Source organism: Equus przewalskii, chromosome 3 (genome assembly GCF_037783145.1).
Source record: "Equus przewalskii isolate Varuska chromosome 3, EquPr2, whole genome shotgun sequence".
NCBI lineage: Eukaryota > Metazoa > Chordata > Mammalia > Perissodactyla > Equidae > Equus > Equus przewalskii.
In genome coordinates, this window is record NC_091833.1 from 101,920,285 (window position 1) to 101,938,871 (window position 18,587).

At 37.3% G+C, this 18,587-nt stretch overlaps 1 protein-coding gene across 2 annotated transcripts in view; it reads left to right on the forward strand.

The window, feature by feature from the left end:
- The window catches only part of ADGRA3 (adhesion G protein-coupled receptor A3), a 122,096-nt gene that overhangs the window by 64,176 nt on the left and 39,333 nt on the right, over positions 1-18,587 (forward strand). For both annotated transcript variants that reach the window (XM_008541515.2, XM_070613070.1), the window contains exons 7-10: positions 1,401-1,614; positions 6,255-6,419; positions 9,030-9,231; positions 10,198-10,353. In XM_008541515.2, coding sequence (XP_008539737.2) covers positions 1,401-1,614; positions 6,255-6,419; positions 9,030-9,231; positions 10,198-10,353 — 737 coding nt within the window. The remainder of the gene's footprint in view (positions 1-1,400; positions 1,615-6,254; positions 6,420-9,029; positions 9,232-10,197; positions 10,354-18,587) is intronic.

The window sequence follows — 18,587 nt, forward strand, 5'->3', positions numbered from 1 at the left end:
TACACCCATTCAGTGATGTAGTTTGCAGTTTTTGAAAAATCATGATTTTGAAGACTTGAGGAAATAACACGTTTACCGTGAGTTAAATGAAAACACGTAAAAAAAGTGCATAAGCCAAAAGCGGTCCTTAAAATGATACAGGGAGATTCCAGTTTAGTCTTTGTGCTTGGAAATAAACAATCCTATCATTTTTTTTCCTTTTCTCTTTCTTATCATTTTTATTGTTGTTTCACAAGTAAAATATGCTCATTGGATGAAAGTTAAGATTTACGAAAAGAAATAGTGTATACTTATATCAAATCACCACGGTGTACACTTTAAATATCTTACAATTGTATTTGTCAGTTATACCCCAGTAAAGCTGGGAAAAAAGACAACTAAAATAGAAGCAAAAAGACAAAGCCCGTGCTACATTCTTATCCCTCAAAGGTAGCTCATATGAAAGACACCTTGGTGTATCATCTGCACCTTTTTCTTATGTTTTGATCAAAATGTCATAATACTCTAATGATATTTTGTAATCTTTTAAACTTGAGATAATATAAACTTATTTCCTCATCATATAAAATAGATGCATAACAATCTGTTATATAGATGAACCAAAATTTAACAACTTTCTTATTACTGTATATTAGGTTAATAATTTCTCACTTCATAAATAATACAAGGACTAATTTCCTTGTATGTGTCTTTGTAAATTCGCTCTTATTCTTTAGGATATACTACTACTAAAGATAGAATTGTTGTGTTAGACAAATGGACTAAATATTTTAAAGGCTTTTAATGAGCCCATGGTATTTGTGTGTATTTTTTTGTGTATGTATTTAAAATGTCTCCCTTTTATTTTTCTGACTGGAAGGAAATATTATCAGCTTTTTAAAAGTGATTATAATGTAAGGGATCTTAAAAGATTTTTTTCTTTCTTTCTCTTTTTTTAAAATGTTCTAAATTTTCTGCAGTGAGTATGGATTACTTTAATAACTAGAAACCAGTGGTTTAGTCAATGGTAATACAATCTCCAAAATGTATTTTAAAATTGTGTGTGTATATGTAAGCATGTACTTATCCCCAGGTTTAAGTATCATTTTATAGCTTGTTCTTTTAATATTGCTTCTGTGATCATCTGCTAGTTTAATGATGCCACCACAGAAGGAACAACTCTAAATGTCAGAACTGATGGGAAATGGTTTTCATTTTAATTTTACTTAATTTTGTTTTCATCTCGGACTTGCTTAACTCAGTCCCAGCCTTGTTGGTGCTCGCGTTAGAATGCTGTTCACTGAGGAATAAATTGGTTTTCCATTTTGAAAATTTTAATTAAAATTTCTATAACTCTTAATTCTGGAGTGTGAATATCGTATTGCATTTGTTTTTCTGGGTCTTTGTTTTACCGTCTCTAGATCCTCCCCTTGAATTACCATCTTTCTACATGACTCCATCTCATCGGCAAGTTGTGTTTGAAGGAGACAGCCTTCCCTTCCAGTGCATGGCTTCATATATTGATCAGGACATGCAAGTGTTATGGTATCAGGATGGACGAATAGTTGAAACTGATGAGTCACAAGGTATCTTTGTTGAAAAGAGCATGATTCACAACTGCTCATTGATTGCAAGGTAAACTTTTGAGATGAGGCATTGTCTCTGGATTGTATTTATTGTTTCAGAGTTGTAATGTTTAGTTGGAATTTAAATTAGTGTTTTATCTTCTTGCATTTAAAAATGCAAACATCTGACATTTCCTTTTCCTGATGTTTACTCATCTTCTAAAATTAAATAGTCATCTTTTCCATCCAGTTTGGAAGAAAAAAGCATAGGATAAAAGGGAAAGAAACACTGTTTAAAAGTTGGAGACTTTGTTTAAAGTTTTAGGACGAAAATGTAAACTTTTAGTACCAAACTAAATTGCTAACCTCTTCCTGCTGCTAAGCTCAGATTTTCACTTTTAGGAATCACCTAGTTTTTACTGTTTGTCTTATGATTAATGCTACATCTTAAGATACTTCCTCTCTCCACCCCACTAGTATAAAAGAATATAACATTTGTCCTCTGAGCCCCATGATCGATGTGAGCACCAAAATAGTTAATTTGAATGAACTTTAAAAAGTGTAAAAAACAGTGAAAATATATATGTCATTATCACTTAGCATATATTTTATTTTGGTAAAATCTTAATCTGTGGCATTGCATTTTCTCTTTCTTTCTCTTCCTCTATGTCTTTTCCTATAAAATAGATGCATACCAATCTATTTCTTTCCTACCAATTATAGAACTCAGTGTGCATGTTTAAGAGTAGATCTGCAGTTCCACACTCTGTGACGAAGTGCCCTAGGGTATTATTACAACAAACTCACAGAAGCACCATGAAAAAATTACTGAGAAACTAAAGATTCTCTGAGTGGAGACTCATGTCTGGGAACTTTTAGGGTAGAATATCCTAGTTTATAATTTCTGTTTCTCTCTTGAGATTTTATTTTTGTTTATTAGAAGCATATTTTCATTTATGTCATCTAACATATTTACAGTAGATGCTTTTATATCCTTGCCTACTAATTCCAACTGCAGGGTCGTCTTGGGATCATCACCACTCATTATTTCCCTTTTTTTAAAGATTGGCACCTAAGCTAACAACTGTTGCCAATCTTTTTTTTCCCCCCTGCTTTTCTCCCCAAATCCCCCAGTACATAGTTGGTTATTTTAGTTGTGGGTCCTTCTAGTTGTGGCATGTGGGATGCCACCTCAGCATGGCCTGCCCAACAGTGCCATGTCTGCACCCAGGGTCTGAACCAGTGAAACCCTGGGCCGCCAAAGCAGAGCGTGCGAACTTAACCACTCAGTTGTGGGGCTGGCTCCCCTACTTTTCTTTTGAATATGGTTTATATCTTCTTACTTTTTAAAAATATTATTTATATGTCTAGTAATGTTGGGTTCTATCCTGGATCTCGTGGATGATTTGCTGTTCAGGAGAGGTTGACAAAGTATAGCCTATGGGCCAAATCTAGCCTGCTGGGCCTGTGAGCCAAGAAAGTTCTTACATTTTTAAATGGTTAACATTTCAAATGGTTATATAAGTACCTACGTAGTGTTCTTGATGTTGCATCTTGGCCAGCAAAGCCTAAAATATTTAATGTCTGGCCTTTGAAGAAAAACTTTGCTGACTCCTGACTGAATTCTGTTGTATTTGCGTGAAGAGAGCTGGTTTTTGTTTCTTCAAGCAGCTAACTTGGCTCAGCTCAACCTCCTAGCTCTGTGTTTTCTGTGGTAGGGGGCAGCCAATGGCCGCCTGGTGTCTGCCGTACCTGCGTGTGGGTCAGGAGTCGGTCGGAGATCTGGGTAGATTTCACACGCAGAAGTTAGGTCTTCCAGCCAGGCTCCTTTGTGATTTCAATAAGTCAGAGTTTCTGGTTTTTAACGAGTAAGATTGTGAGTTTCTATGTGAATGCGGCCTGTCCTTGGGCAAAAGTCATTAAAAAAAAATATACTCCTGGTTCCTCCCCAGTGCCAACTCCTTCTTCCTGGTGTTAGCTCCTTTCTGATTTCTGCCTGCTTTGCAGTCACTCTCCATGTGTTGAGTTAGTTGTCATTCTGTAGTCTGTCCAGCGTTTATAATTGTGAACTGTAGGGAGGGTGACTGGGGAGGAGCCACTGTGCTGTTACCAGAAGCGGAGTTCCTTTACTGGGATCAGATCGTTAGGAATAATAAGTCCCAGTGAGAAGCCTCTAATTGTTATATGATTGTTACTGTGGTGGTAATTTCACAAGGGTCTACATATATCAAAACTTATCAGATTGTGCCCTTTAAGCAGTATATTGTATGAATAGACCATAGTTAACATATAATACAACAGTAAAGCTTTAAAAATACAATAGAATCCTTTCCTGAATAAAAGAGCTTTGATTAATTGAGAACTCTTAAGTTCTATGACTATAAAGTAACTAGATTTACTTTATAAATTTATTTATGCAAGTCGTGCTTAAATCTGAATTCCTTATTGCAGTACAAAAAAGTTAATTCTAAGAATAGCAACTTTGCCTAACATTTTTGTTGGTAGAGGGACACGAATAAAGTGAAAATCTTTCATAAGAAGACTGAGAAGTCCTTTCCCCAGAGTTAGCCCAAGAATAATAAAAAAGCTGAAGAAGAAGGAAATATGTGGTTATTGAATTGGAGAATCTGAGATACCTCTTGATTCTTTATTGGTCTCCTCATGTCATTTTCCTTCATTACTAAGAATCAGAGTGTGTAGTTTCTCTAGAAGATGAAATTGAAGCTGCCTCTTTCTCCTTAAATCTCCAAATAGGCTTCACTGAGGATTCCTGAAAATTTTGTCCTGATAATTGGTTTTAGACATTGAAGTTATTGCAAAAAGTTATCTAAAAAAACATTCACAAAATATATTAGGATCATAGTGCCTGGAGTGTCCTGAGGCACTGCAGTGAGTTTCCAGAGGGGCTGTGGGGGTATTTGCAGCTTTTGAGGAAGCATAGTGATGCTGGACAGTGTCAGACACCGCACAGCTGCTGGCTCCAGGCAGTTAGGGTGTCCACGTTAGATAGTGCTGCATTCCTTTTCGCTGGTGCCATACTTTAGGATAATGGGTTTTTGGCGATTACTATGGTACAAAGCAAGTACTGTGTGAAAATCATTGTTGAAACCATTAGGAAGTACTTGTGGTTGTTTAAGAATGAAGTAAAACCTTTATTACAAAGTAATATGTGTTATTTTTTCAAATGACTACTAAGTTACTAGGACATAGCTGCACGGTTTGGGGATTTAATTTAGTAATTGGAACCACTGTAGGTGTTTCTTTTGAGCCAGGGGCACCGTGAAAAAGTTATGTCGTCAGTGAAGATGCTGAGAAACAAGAAAGTTTGGAAATCTTTGTATTAGAGAATGATTTTCATTGCCAAAATTTTTCATACACTTCTTAGTTCAGTAGAGTTATGTAACTAGAATGTTTGACACTTTCTTATTTAAATTTAACGTCAAAACTCTTTTTATTTTCAATATATTTACTTTAGTGTATTGGTTTATTTACTGGTAAAGATGATAAACATTTTCTTTGATTCAAAATAATAACAGTGCCTCAAAGTTTTTATTAGGATGTTTGTTGTTGTGTTGCCATTCATGATTTAGGAGACTGGAAAAATGTATATTAACTTTAGGTTATAATTTTGTAAGTTAATTAGAATGATACATGCTTTATGTCTCATTATTTCCTATTTATATCTACATAAAAGCAAAGCATAATGGGTCATGCGGTGGGGAATAAAGGTTAATTGAAGGTTCTGATGTTTGCTCTTTAAAATAGGTTTTATATTAGAGAATTATGATTTCATCTTGAAAATTGAATTTACTGATAGCTATTTAGAAATATAGCTGTTTTATAAAATGTGACGGATGCTATTCCGTGGAAAACTCCTTTTGTTAAAGCATTAATTGGTAATGTGCTAAATCTTTTTAGGGACGTAACGGGTTGCTTCTTGTATAACCCTTCTTCCACAAGATATTGTACTTTAAATATTTTCTGAATTACTCCCTAATATTGGTCTCCTTGCTTCATGCTTGAGAATTTTCCTCAGAACCTATGAGAAGGGAGATGTAACTCGGAAACTTCTCCATTAGTTTTGCTGAAGAATGTGCCATGATGTTTCTGCCTTTACAGTGGCTGTCCCCTTCCTGCTGTGTCCTCCTCTCTGCTTCTGGAAGGCAAGGTCTCAGGCATCGTGTACCATTGCACTTTATTCATACTTCTGATATGACTCTTCCCAGAGTATTCTAAGTGTCCCGTTACCTGCTTGTCTTGACCTGCTGCTAAAGAACTTAAATGGAGGAATCAATTTTTTTCTTTTCTTTTCCTTTTTTTGAGGAAGATTGGCCCTGAGCTAACATCTGCCCCCAATCCTCCTCTTTTTGCTGAGGAAGACTGGATGTGAGCTAACATCCCTGCCCATCTTCCTCTATTTTGTATGTGAGACACCTATGACAGCATGGCTTGATGAGCGGTGTGTATGTCCGTGCCCAGGATCCAAACTGGTGAACCCCGAGCCTCTGAAGCAGAGTGCACGAACCCAACTGCTACACCGCCGGGCCGGCCCATGGAGAAATCATTTTTTAAATCTGTTTTTTATCTAGCAGGCGCTTGATGCCCAATGTGCATTCAGACGTATTTGCTAAATGAATGACAGAAGCCCTTGTTGGTTTCCCTTTTTGCCTAACCATATTTTCTCTCTTTTTAAAATCTTTCTTCATGCAGTGCCCTAACCATTTCTAATATTCAGGCTGGATCAACTGGAAATTGGGGCTGTCATGTCCAGACCAAACGTGGCAATAACACGAGAACTGTCGACATTGTGGTGTTGGAAAGCTCTGCTCAGTACTGTCCTCCTGAGAGGGTGGTCAACAATAAAGGCGACTTCAGGTCAGTGACATGGAAAAGGCTGCAAAAGTCTCCTTTGCTTCAAATCTCTTTTTATTCTCAAAGGCACATAATTGGTCTCCTATCCTCAGTAAGAAAATTTGGAAAATGTATGTGTATGCACATATATATCCTTATATATCTATCTGAAGACTATCCTTTAGAACAGTGATTTCAGAAATATTTATGGAGCTTTAAAAAAGTAGGTGCCTGAATTTTATCTCAGATCTGTTGATTTAAGAGTCTCGGAAGGAAGAGCTGGAAGTGTTCATTTTTAACAGGTGGTTTTGTTGTAATAGTTAAGAACTACTACTTTAGTCGAATTTCCGAAATGTTCCCCTAAAATAGTGCAAAATTCAGACCGTGCAATGCTATTTCCTGGTTTTTCAAGGGCTCTTTTAGGGGTGGACTTTGGAGGGTTAGTATCGCTAAATCACTTTTAACTGGTGGCAGTTAAGTGTAGACATCATAATTAGGAGAAAAGATGTCCCATTTTCCTCCCCTATTTGGTTGATTCTGACAACTAAGCAAGAAAGACTTCGGAAAATGAAAGTTCTTGGGTGGCCTCAAACTTGGGAGGCCATTGGCGTTGGACTCTGTGTTAACATAAGCAAAATGAGTTCAATATTATGACTTTTTTACTAGAAAGTTAAGAATTTGTGAGAGGTAAAACTTTTACCTTAAACTCTCTTTACTTTCAAAGTTGCTTTAAAACATCTTTAAATATATTATTAATATTTTTTACATTCAGGATTTTAATAGTGAGTTTATAGTTGATATAAACAAAGGGAGATAGATTGCTGTTTAAACCAGAGTAAAGATTGTTGAATACCCAGTTTGCACGGTCTGTGATGGGGCCTATTGCTGCCTTGTGGCTGTAAGCCCGATTTTTAAAGGATAAGTAAATCCTTTGGTTAATCTTTCAAATTTGAGGTGAAAAAGAAATAACAGCATCTTAGCTCAGCTAGTTCTTCATTGCTTTTTTTTAATTGTCTTTTGTCCTTTGAAAAAAATTCTCCTTGACACAAGTATACAGAAATCAGCATTTATTATTGCCAGTGAATAAGTCTTTTATGTGGATTAACTGTTAATCTATAATACTTATATTGTATACTTCAAGGTGAACTAGATAACATTTAATTTTGTTATATCCGACATCTTTTACTAAGTAATTATAATATGTCTTCTGCTTATGGTGGATTTTCTTTTTTTACTCATAGCTTTTGAGTATTTTACACTTTTAAAAGTAGAAGAAAAATTGAATTATTTAACTGACTAATGAATTATTTATCTTTTGACACTCCTTAAGATATACAATTAAACTTCCACTGCATTATAAGATTTAGTTTAGTGTTGCTTGGTCTAGTTATACAGTTTTTGATAATGAATTATATTTTGATGTGACTGATTATAATTTAGCAGTTCCTGTGTTAGGAGTCTGCTGTAACTTTTATTAAATATGTTCATTTTCATTCCCATTTTTGGAGAAGTGGAAGATTTCTTCCAGTCCATTTAGTGATGATCCATGCCAACAGGTTTGTATAGTCACTTAAACAGTGACTATACAATTTATTTGGGCTTCTCCCAGATAAATTAAGTTGTATACTGTGTTGGAGTTCTTCAAGAGCACCCACAAGCACAGAAATTTGCTAGAAGGATTCATGGAACTTGATATAGTTGTAGTCACATCTAAGATATCTTATAGGGATGTAGTAAGATATGTAGCTGGATCATAAGGGAAAAAGGCACAGTTGGGTTCTGAAGCGATCCATGTGCAGGCCTCCTTGTGCTCTCTCCCTCTTGTGAGGGTTGCACAGAGCCTACTCCTCCAGTGATGAAAAGGCAGCACCCTCCATGCAGTGTTTCTGCCCAGGGAAGCCCATTGAAGACTCAGCACCCAAAGTTCTTATTGGGGGGCTGGTCATATAGGCATCCTCTGCCTAGCATGTACTGAAATTTCGGACTCCCAGGAAGAAAACAGGTGTTCAGCATAAACTGCATTACTTGTGCAAGCACTGTAGGCACAATGAACACCCTTAGCAGTTAGCTGTTCATGGGGATGCTCCAGGCCCCAAATTCCTAGAGACCACCAAAGGGCCAGTGTTGCAATCAAACCTTTCTAAGGATAGCAGGGGACCTGCTAGCCACTCGGACCTGCTGTGGTAACTCTTCTCTGCAGTGGTACTAACTACTTCTGCGAAAGGCCAAATTCTGTTTAGATTGGACACAATTCTGACCTTATATACCTAATGGTTACATAAACCTACAATATAATAGCAGTAATTAAAAAGAAATGCAAATCCATTTGTTGCAGCATTTTTCTCTTTTATGGCATAAGGCACAATTTCCCTGTCTGTTTATAGCAACATTTAGAGTATTTTAGAAAAATATCCTATTCTGTTATGGTATTAAAATATACTTGGCTGATAGTTTAAAATGATTTAGTTCATGTTAACTTTTTTTTTAGTTTGGTTTTTATTCTTAAAGGAGTTTTATTTATTCTCCTTGATTTTTCTCTATAATTATACATGACGTTTTCATCTTCAACTTTTCTTCTCTTATGACTTTTGTCAATGTAAGTTTTCTTGTATTATTTTATCTTCGTCCCTCTAGATGGCCCCGAACACTGGCAGGCATTACTGCATATCTGCAGTGTACTCGGAACACCCACGGTGCTGGGATCTATCCTGGAAACCCGCAGGATGAGCGGAAGGCTTGGCGCCGATGTGATAGAGGTGGCTTTTGGGCAGACGATGATTATTCTCGCTGTCAGTATGCAAACGATGTCACTAGAGTCCTTTATATGTTTAATCAGGTAACTCAACAGTCTTCAAATTTGCCGAGGTTGTTAATAAAACATGGTATTCAAACCAAATTACCTAAGAGTTTTTTTTACATCCTAGTAAAGCATAAGGATTTTGGGTTTATGCTTCCATTGATTGGTCTATCTTGGAGATCCAGCCTAGTTTTCTCAACTGGTATTCAAGGCCCTCTGTGGCTTCACTCTTCCTTTCCAGTCACTGCCTGGTTTTCCGCCTTTGTTTGAATGCCTTAATCATCTGTTTCCACTGGACAAAATCCCAGCTATCCTCCAAGTCCACCTGGGAAGCCCCCTCTTGGGTTCCTTTTATGTAAAGTCCCTTTGTCACAGGTGATCCTTTGTCATACATGTACTACTCAGATACCTTTTCCTGTCTTTGCTTCTATGCATCTTTTATAAACCTCACCAGATTATCAGCAGCTGGAAGATGGTGTCTGTATTATACATTTTTTTATGAACCTTAGTATCTGGGATACCCTTTTTGCAATGATTGGTGCTGAGTCGTGTTTAAGTCAATAAATAAACAGATGTAAAACATTACTGGCAGTGCCTGGTGATACAGATAAGTGCTAAATAAATGGTTCATACTCCTGTGGAGTAGGAGTTCCAGGGAGATATTGATCCCTCCCAGCTGGAGTACTCAGGAAAGCCTCTTTACTAAGCAATTGGAATTGAGTGCCTGTAAAATTTGGAGAAGCAGAGAGGGAGAGATGGTGCAGCCTGTTTACGTGATGTGTTTTCATTTATTATTATATTTCATGCCAAGTTAAAGAAAATTTCTCTCAGGGAAGTTCCCATGAAAATTTCAGTTTTCTCAGGTTTGAAAAAGCATTTTAAGAAGGTCGTGGTGAGTAAGTAATAAAGATTTTGAATCCATTGCTATGTTTTTAAATACAAAGATAAAATGTCAAAATTCTGTTGATATTTTGCTGAGTGCCTCCTTTTTCCTTTTTCGTGTAGATGCCCCTCAATCTGACCAATGCTGTGGCCACAGCCCGACAGTTACTGGCTTACACTGTGGAGGCAGCCAACTTCTCTGACAAGATGGATGTTATTTTTGTGGCTGAAATGATAGAAAAATTTGGAAGATTTACCAAAGAGGAAAAATCAAAAGAGGTATTTTTCTAGTTCAGCTTTGTAGCATATAGCATGCCAACAAACGGTCCTGTGGTAGAGATGAATCTGTATTTTTAAAGTCTGTTTATGTTTGCTAGATTTGAACTAAATACACTTTTTAGTTTCCAAATTGGTCATAGAGAAACTTCCACTCCATCTATTATAATGACCTTTCGTTGGGTGGAGTAGAAGTGAACTGTCAGTTCTGGGAAATTAAGGTCCCCTGACAGAGCAGAGCCAGCCTGGGAGAAAGCATCTTTCCGCCTCCACATTTTGGGTTAGTACTGGGGAGTACTGGGATTTCTTTTCTCTACACAAGCCATTGTGATCCTTCTTAATGTGAGTTTTAGTCACCCAGATCTTGTGTTAAATTGCTTAATTGCTTTTGTGATGTCCTGGAGAAATGAAAGAGTGTTTTAGGAACTATTTTGAAATTCCAAGTGATTGAAAACTTAGTGACCTTGAAAGGGGTACATTTTAAAAACCATGCTAAAACTATGATATGCTTGTGCTGGCCCCATGCTGTAGTGGTTAAGTCTAGCGTGTTCCACTTTGGCAGCCCAAGTTCATGGGTTCGGATCCTGGGCACGCACCTACACCACTCATCAAGCCATGATGTGGCAGTGACCCGCATGCAAAAGCAGAGGAAGATTGACACAGATGTTAGCTCAGCTAATCTTCCTCAAGCAAAAAAAGAGGAAGATTGGCCACAGATGTTAGCTCAGAGCAAATCTTCCTCACCAAAAAACAAAACAAAGCAAAACTGTGAATATGCTTGTCAACACAATATCCTTTAGGAGAAAACATTGACAACCACAGTTTTTAGAGCAAATGACCAGCAAATAATGTTTTGAATAAGTTTTTAGAAGCAGTTTAACATATTCTTAGACTTCATCAGGTGTCGAGCTGCCTGAGAACTTTATATATTGTTTCTTTTATGATATAATCACACAAAAATGAATTTTAGAGGTAGAAGAAATCAAGTCATAAGCTGAAGCCCAAAGAAAATTACATTATTTATCTAAGGTTTTACAGCTAGGTTAGGGCAGGGCTGAAAACAGAACCCAAGAACCCTGGCCATCTAATTTAAGAGTTTTCTTTTATATCACATTTACTTTCTAGTACAATGTTGCCCTGCCCTGGTATTCCAGAAATACTCAATATACAACTGTGGGGAGAATATTGGACTAAAAGTCTAATGTGTTTCTTTACGTAGAACATCTCACATTGGTGAATATGCTAAAAGGTAAATTACATTTAACGTAGGAGCTTTTTGGTTTTTTTTGGGTAGAATATCTATTAATATCTTGCATTTTGGTGATAAATTTTGGAACTGCCGCCTTAGTACATTAGGTAGTTTACTTGATGTAGCTGTTAAAGGAAGAAAATAGTTCTATGTATATAAATGAGACTCAGGTCGAAGGACCACTTGATAACGAGGTAACATTTCAGTGTTGTTATCTGAACTTCAGACCACAATTTTCCAGTGAACTGTCCTCCTGCTTGATTGTGTCTCTGGGCCACAGCCTGCTTCCTGTGTAAATTTTCCTCGCGCTGAGAGAAGCTGGCTGCATTCTGGCTCTGTGGTAATCCTGCTCTCCATTGTTGATTGTAATCACAGGTTAGCTGCCCGCATGATTAGAAGTCATTCTTGGAAGAGGGATGTTTCGAGTCACTGGTGTAATTGGAATGACATTTGGAATGTGGACATTGAAAAAGATTGTGCCATCATATAATATGTATTTATTCCCACGCTGCCCAGCTTTGACATGAGGGGCCTCTGTGCACCTCCTAACTCAAGAAGAGCGAGGTGGTGCCCAGAGGTGCACATTTCACCATATTTGCAAATGTGTGGAATGAATGGTCGATCACGTTGGCATATTCTGAGGTGGAAGCATCTTGTTGAGGACTGGAAGTAGCTGTGGTTTGTGAGTTACTAATTAACCATGGGCCCTTTCTTTGTTTTTAAAATAGGGATGGTACTTGCCCTGTTAACTTCCGGAGTTTGTGTGCGCAAGTGAGAAAATACAGGTGAAACTACTTGCAGAATCATTGCAAAGCTAGGATGTACTTTTATATGATCAGGAAATTTAACATTCTTATGATCTCAGAAGCTAAGAAGGAGGTTCTTTAAAAAAAAGAAATCACCAGCGTGCTTTAGTTACTTGTCTAAACACTTAGTTTGAAGGAGGTTGATGTCGCTTTCACTGGCTGACATAGGAGGTAAAATTTTAATTATCTTTGGAAACAAATGAAGGCAACTTATTTAGTCTAAATAGAAGAAACAGAGGAAAATTATTCAGGATCGAACAACTGAGATATAAATGTGATGTTACCCATCTGATTCTTTGGAAACTTAAACCGCAGGCCATAGCTTTCACCGTTTAGTAAAAAGAAATCATGAGGTTTAATGGCTTCATTTTAAGTTACTTACCATTACATAAAATTATGCTAAGGTATCCTAACGAGCATATAGCTTAATTGGACAAGTAATTAAATTGATTTTTGTATTATGTACAAAAAATATTCTGCTATGGATTTTTTCGAAACTAAAATATTATGAGGCAGTTGCTTTTTAACCTGTGATTGAATCTAGCCAACACTAGCTGGTACTCTGTTGTCTTAGGATGAGAGCTAAAAGCTATCCAACTGCCAGGTCTAAGTGATGTATTTAGTGGGGTCTTTGAAAAAGAGCTGAAGGTTGTCTGTCAGGCAATTTAAGTGTCTGTTCCATATTTATGATAGTGATTTCTCTTATGAAAACAATACATAGCCATTTCTGAAGATGAGAAACTACATGAAGATTAGATTTGGTTATGTGCTGTAGTCCCCTTACTGTATTCTAGTTTTAAATATGTGAGTGAGGCACGCACCTTAATGCTAGTTCAATACAAAGTTCATTTGGCACATTTTTTTATATAGATTGAAAAAAATGTAAAGTTCTTTCATTTACTCATTTAAAAACATAATCACTTCTCTATTGACAGGTATGTTTCTTTCTTTTGGTATTTCTAATGTTTTTTTCCTTGATTCTACTTGTGAGACTTTTCTATATTGTTAAGCTTTTCAAAGACCCAGCTTCTGGCTTTGCGATCTTTTCTAGAACGTTGTTTCTCAAACTTGCGTGTGCATCAGAATCAGCTGGAGGGTTTGTTAGACACAAGTTGCTGGGCACCACCCCTTCACTTTCTGACTCTGCAGGTCTGCGATGGGGTCTGAGAATTTGCCTTTCTGCTAAGTTTCAGATGATACTGGGCAACGTGTCTTCGGCACAGGTTTTGAGAGAACACAGTAGTATCTTCATTTTCTAGCTTTACATTGCTTTTTAAAAACATTTCGTAAACTTTTTTTAATTAGAAAATTCCAAGAGTCTCGGAGAGAGAATGTTACCATTAATACCTATGTTATACCTTTGACTAAGCTTCAACAGTTTTCAGTACTTGCGAGTCTTGTCTCATCTCTCTGTCCACTTATTTCCTTTGTCCTCCATCCCTCCCGCCTTCTCTCTTTCTCCCTTTTTCTCTTTCTCAAGGCTGGAATATTTAATAGCAAATTCTAGATGTTATATTTCATTCATAATTTTTCGAAAATATATGGAATTTTAAAATATAACCATGATACTGTTATTATATCACCCAAATGAGTTCTAAGTCCTTAATATCATCACATGTCTAGTCCATGTTCAGTTTTCCTTGATTATGGTTTTTTAAAAATGTGGACTTTGGTTACTTAATGGAATCTATTCATATAATTTTGCAGTTGGTTATGTGGGATTTTCTAGACAGATAGTTATGTCACCAGCAAATAATAGTTGGTTTATCTCTTCCTATATAAAATATATACCTTTTTTTTTTCTGGTTATACATTGGAGAGGAACTCCAGAACAATGCTGATTAATGTCGGTGATAAGGGGTCTTAATGAGATGGTCTCATATATCATTATTAAGTGTGATACTTGTTTGCTTCTGCCAAGTACCTAGGAACAATACCAGAGTAGGGGAGGTCCCTTTGAAATTAGATCTCACCTTGAAGTTTTTCAGACCAGAAAGTAACATGAAGTCTGACCGTAGTCCTGTGCAAATGCCAACTTGTGTTTGCAGTTGTCAAAGAAGAAATTCTTTTTACCTCCTACCTTGTGCCAATGACAAGACAGGCAAGTTTCAGCTTTCCTTGCTGTCCCCTTCCTTCTGTGAGGCTAATTTAGGGCTGGTTTGTCCTGACCCAGGAGGTGTCCCCTTTGGGTTATCAGTTTTATGCAGTGGTCATCTCCTGTTAGGCCTGTGTTGGTGGGGCCTAGGCCCTCTGTGGACATCAAAAGCTAGTCCATGGTCAACAGAGTTCTGCCTCAGAGCTCTTTGAATTTCTGCTTTTGTTTGCTATTGGCTCTGGAGGAGTCTTTATTTTCTGACTGGTGCATTTAAAAAAAACTTTCTTTGCTTCAGCATTTTTTCCTTTTAGCAGGAGAATTGTCCAGAGCACGTTGTCTTCCATACTGCCAGGAAGGGAGATGCACATACGTTTTTGTAATCAGAAAAAACAAAATCTGCTTCCATTGGGAGAATTGGAGGAATCTTAGGAGTGAAGCGTTTCCATTTGTTGTGAAGGTGTGGCTGAGAGTGCTGCTCATTAACTTCTGCCTCTCTCGAATGTTCCAGGAATTATTTTTATAAATGCAACTTTGTCTACTTGGATTGTCTACTTAGAGGAAATGTTCTCCTTCCTGTTGATAATTGTATCTTCGTTGCCTGTGCTAGAAACACATCAAGAATCAGTCTTTCTCTAGTCACAGCAGCTCTGCCATTGATGTGCATTTTTAACTTCTCTGTGTCTCTTTTTCTTAAGTCTGTATTTCCCACTCTTTATTTGTGTTTTAATCTAAAAAGAATTATCTTTCGTATTTTGTTAGGCTAGCTCAAACCTTCTATAAGGAAATAGAGAATAAAGGCAACATTTATTCATGCAACATTATTCTCAGTCTTTTTGCCCTCTTCCCTTCCCACCATTTTCCCTATCGTCGTGGTCATCATCATCATCATCATCATCACTCTCTTTACTCCTCTACCATGGTAAAGTCAGAGCGTTAATCTTTGCCCTAGGCCCTGATGTTGATCACAGTTAGACCTCTTATTGGCTATTGATTACTTAACTGAGTGAGCTGCTGAGAAGCATACAGTGGATCTCAAGGCCCTCAGGACACTGAAGCTAGTTAACGGTGACATCAATAATGGTGACATCAGTACACTTTTAAAACTTGGCTTTCACAGCAGAACAACTCCGTCATTAAAAATAATCAAGGTAATAACAAACTTTGAGATAGTTATGATCTCAATATTATATGTAGTTTGTAACTAGGAGAAAATCGTGACGACTACTTGAACTTAGAAAATAATAATACCAGGGGGTCAGCCCATTGGCATAGTGGTTAAGTTTGCACTCTCCGCTTTGGTGGCCTGGAGTTTGTGGGTTCAGGATCTGGGCACAGACCTACACACTGCTTGTCAAGCTATGCTGTGGAGGCATCCCACATACAAAATAGAGGAAGACTGGCATGGGTGTTTGCTCAGGGACAGTCTTCCTCAAACAAAAAGAGGAAGATTGGCAACAGATGTTAGCTCATGGCATATCTTCCTCAGCAAAAAATAAATAAAATAAAATAATTAAATATCCTCAAGTTTGGTTTGTAATATTGTGCATTTCCTATGCTAATGTATCAGAAATTCATGAAAATTACAGATGATTTTGATCAGAGTTCCAAATTATGTATTGAGAAGAACATGAAATATTCTGTCTCTTAAAACAGATGACATTTAACACTTCTATTGTTACTAATATGGCATTTTCATTTCTTTAACCTTTTATCTTTGACAAAGCACATTCACACATGTTTCCATTTGATCCCCACTGTTTACTGTGACAGGTGGAAGAGCAGGTGCATGATTCCTTCTGACCCTTTTGTGGCTGGACTGGCCTTCAGGGAATGAGGTCAAGGAGAAATACAATGCCTTCTGATGCTGGTTGCCATTTTTAAGCTGTCTTTGTGTGTCAGATTTCAGGAGTACTTTTTTAATCCAACGTAATTTTTCATGCACTGTTATCCTTTTTTGCCACTGTGACGGATTCAGAACTACTTCCCCAACCGAGCTGCAGAATAAACATATAGCATTTGATGATTACCTGGTCTAGGGACTATTTTGGCAACAAATCCCTTTCTTAGTTCTTAGCCATTTGGAATGAAATAATGAGAAAAATAGCTTGTTCTCAGCTAAGACAATCACTCTTATGAGCTCTATGCCTTCTTAGAGAGAGTTCTTTTCTTTGTAATTGTTAACACGTTAAATCCCGTTACTGGCATCAGCTAGTGGACCACGGCAGTAGTTCTTTGATCACGTAGTAGTCATAGTCTTTCAGTAGAAATGATGTATATATTAGGTCTTATATTGGATCTTCGTAAAGTCCATACATTTAAAACTTTAAGAAAATACAGAACAGTAAGTTGAGTTGTAATTAAGCTAATCTGTAAACACCTCGTATGTTTTTGTAGTACCTTAGAATAGAATCAGTATTGTCCTGTATTTTAAGTTTCCGCAGCTAATGAGAATTTCTTTTCTGATAGCCATAGAGCATATTTTACCACATCCTCTCTTTTACCTATTTATTTTTATATACAAATTTGAAATCATGATAGGTAAGAATAATAGACAAAAACTTAGCTAAATTATTGCAGCCGCTCTGAATTCCTATTAAGAGGTAGTGGTGATTATTCCAATCACTGTATAAATGACTGATTAACATATTTGGTAATTGACATATCTGAAGTCACTATCCTTCATAACTCCAGAAATAAAGGCTTCTGTTTGAGTGAAATTCATCCCCATACCTGTTTGTTATCGGAATATGTACTAGGATGCTAATGTTCCATGAACTGTTTAAAATGAATAGGTTTGGGATCCTACAAAGCTTGATTATAGGCTTTTCCTTATTTTTTGTTAGTTGATGCTGTTAATGTCTTGGGTTTGGGGGACATGCCTCTTGAGAATCTTAAAATAGGATATTTGGATTATATTGCATTACTCTTCATCATATATTACTCTGCTTATTTTCTTCATTGCAGTTATCATTAAACATGTATTAACTTGGGTGTTTGGTATTTTCTTCACTAGATTATAAACTCCAAAAGAGAGCTTGTATGTTTCTTTCACTGCTGTATCTCCATTGCTTGGGACAGTGTCTGCTCACCTTGGTCCTCAACAAATAATGTAGTCAATGGGTGAATGAATATTGTACAGTTATTGGCTTCTATTCCAGGAGCTGTACTAGTGAATAAGGGTATAAATATAAGTAGGACACTGTGATGTCCCTGTCCTCAAGATGTTCACAATGGAAAGAAAGGAAGGACAGAATTGTGATACGCTGTGTTAAGGACAGTACGGAGTCAGTTAACTGTTTTTTAATTGGATGGGGGCATGGGGCTTTACAGAGGAGAAAGAGGCAGTTTTGCTAGATGATGCACTGGTATTAAACACAGCCTTCAAATATGCACCCCTCTTAGCAGTTTTGGGGTTGAAATGGTAAAAAAGAGAGCAATAAAATAACAAGAAGAGCTAACATTTTTTTGAGTGCTTGCCCTGTGCCAGGTATGGGTTCAGGAGCCTTATATTTATTATTGGAACTTAAACTTCACAGCATTCAGAAAAGACAAGAGTGTTGTTATCCTCATTAGACAAATAAAGGAGGGGATGAGAGTGTGCAGCCCAGTCAGTGGTCAGGATTTGAAGTCTGGTTCTTCACCCCTCTCTTATAGCAGTTGCTCACCCCGTGGTGCCAGGGTTGGGATCTGGTGGATTTCCACAGGCTTGTCTTCTTTGTGAACCATGGGTGAGATGGACTGAACTTTTTCCAAACTTGCATCAGCCCTCATAAACGTCCGGGGAAGAGCGTTGGGTGCAAAACAGGGTTGCAAAGCTCAGCTGGGATCTTCTAGGACAATTAAAAGACATTCTGCTAAGACAGCCTTGGCTTTCTGGTGTGGCTTTGGGGCTTAACGCCTTTGATGCTTACTGCTTGAATAGAGGACCAGCCAGCCTGTAAATCCTCTGATCCTACCTCTGGAATGCTTTTGTTGTTCTTTTGGCCACAGATCTGCCTCTCAGGAACATTTTGCTCAATACCAAACTCCCTCGACAACAGTCCATTAGCCCTGGACTGTTCAATGCATTTCTCCAACATGGGACATA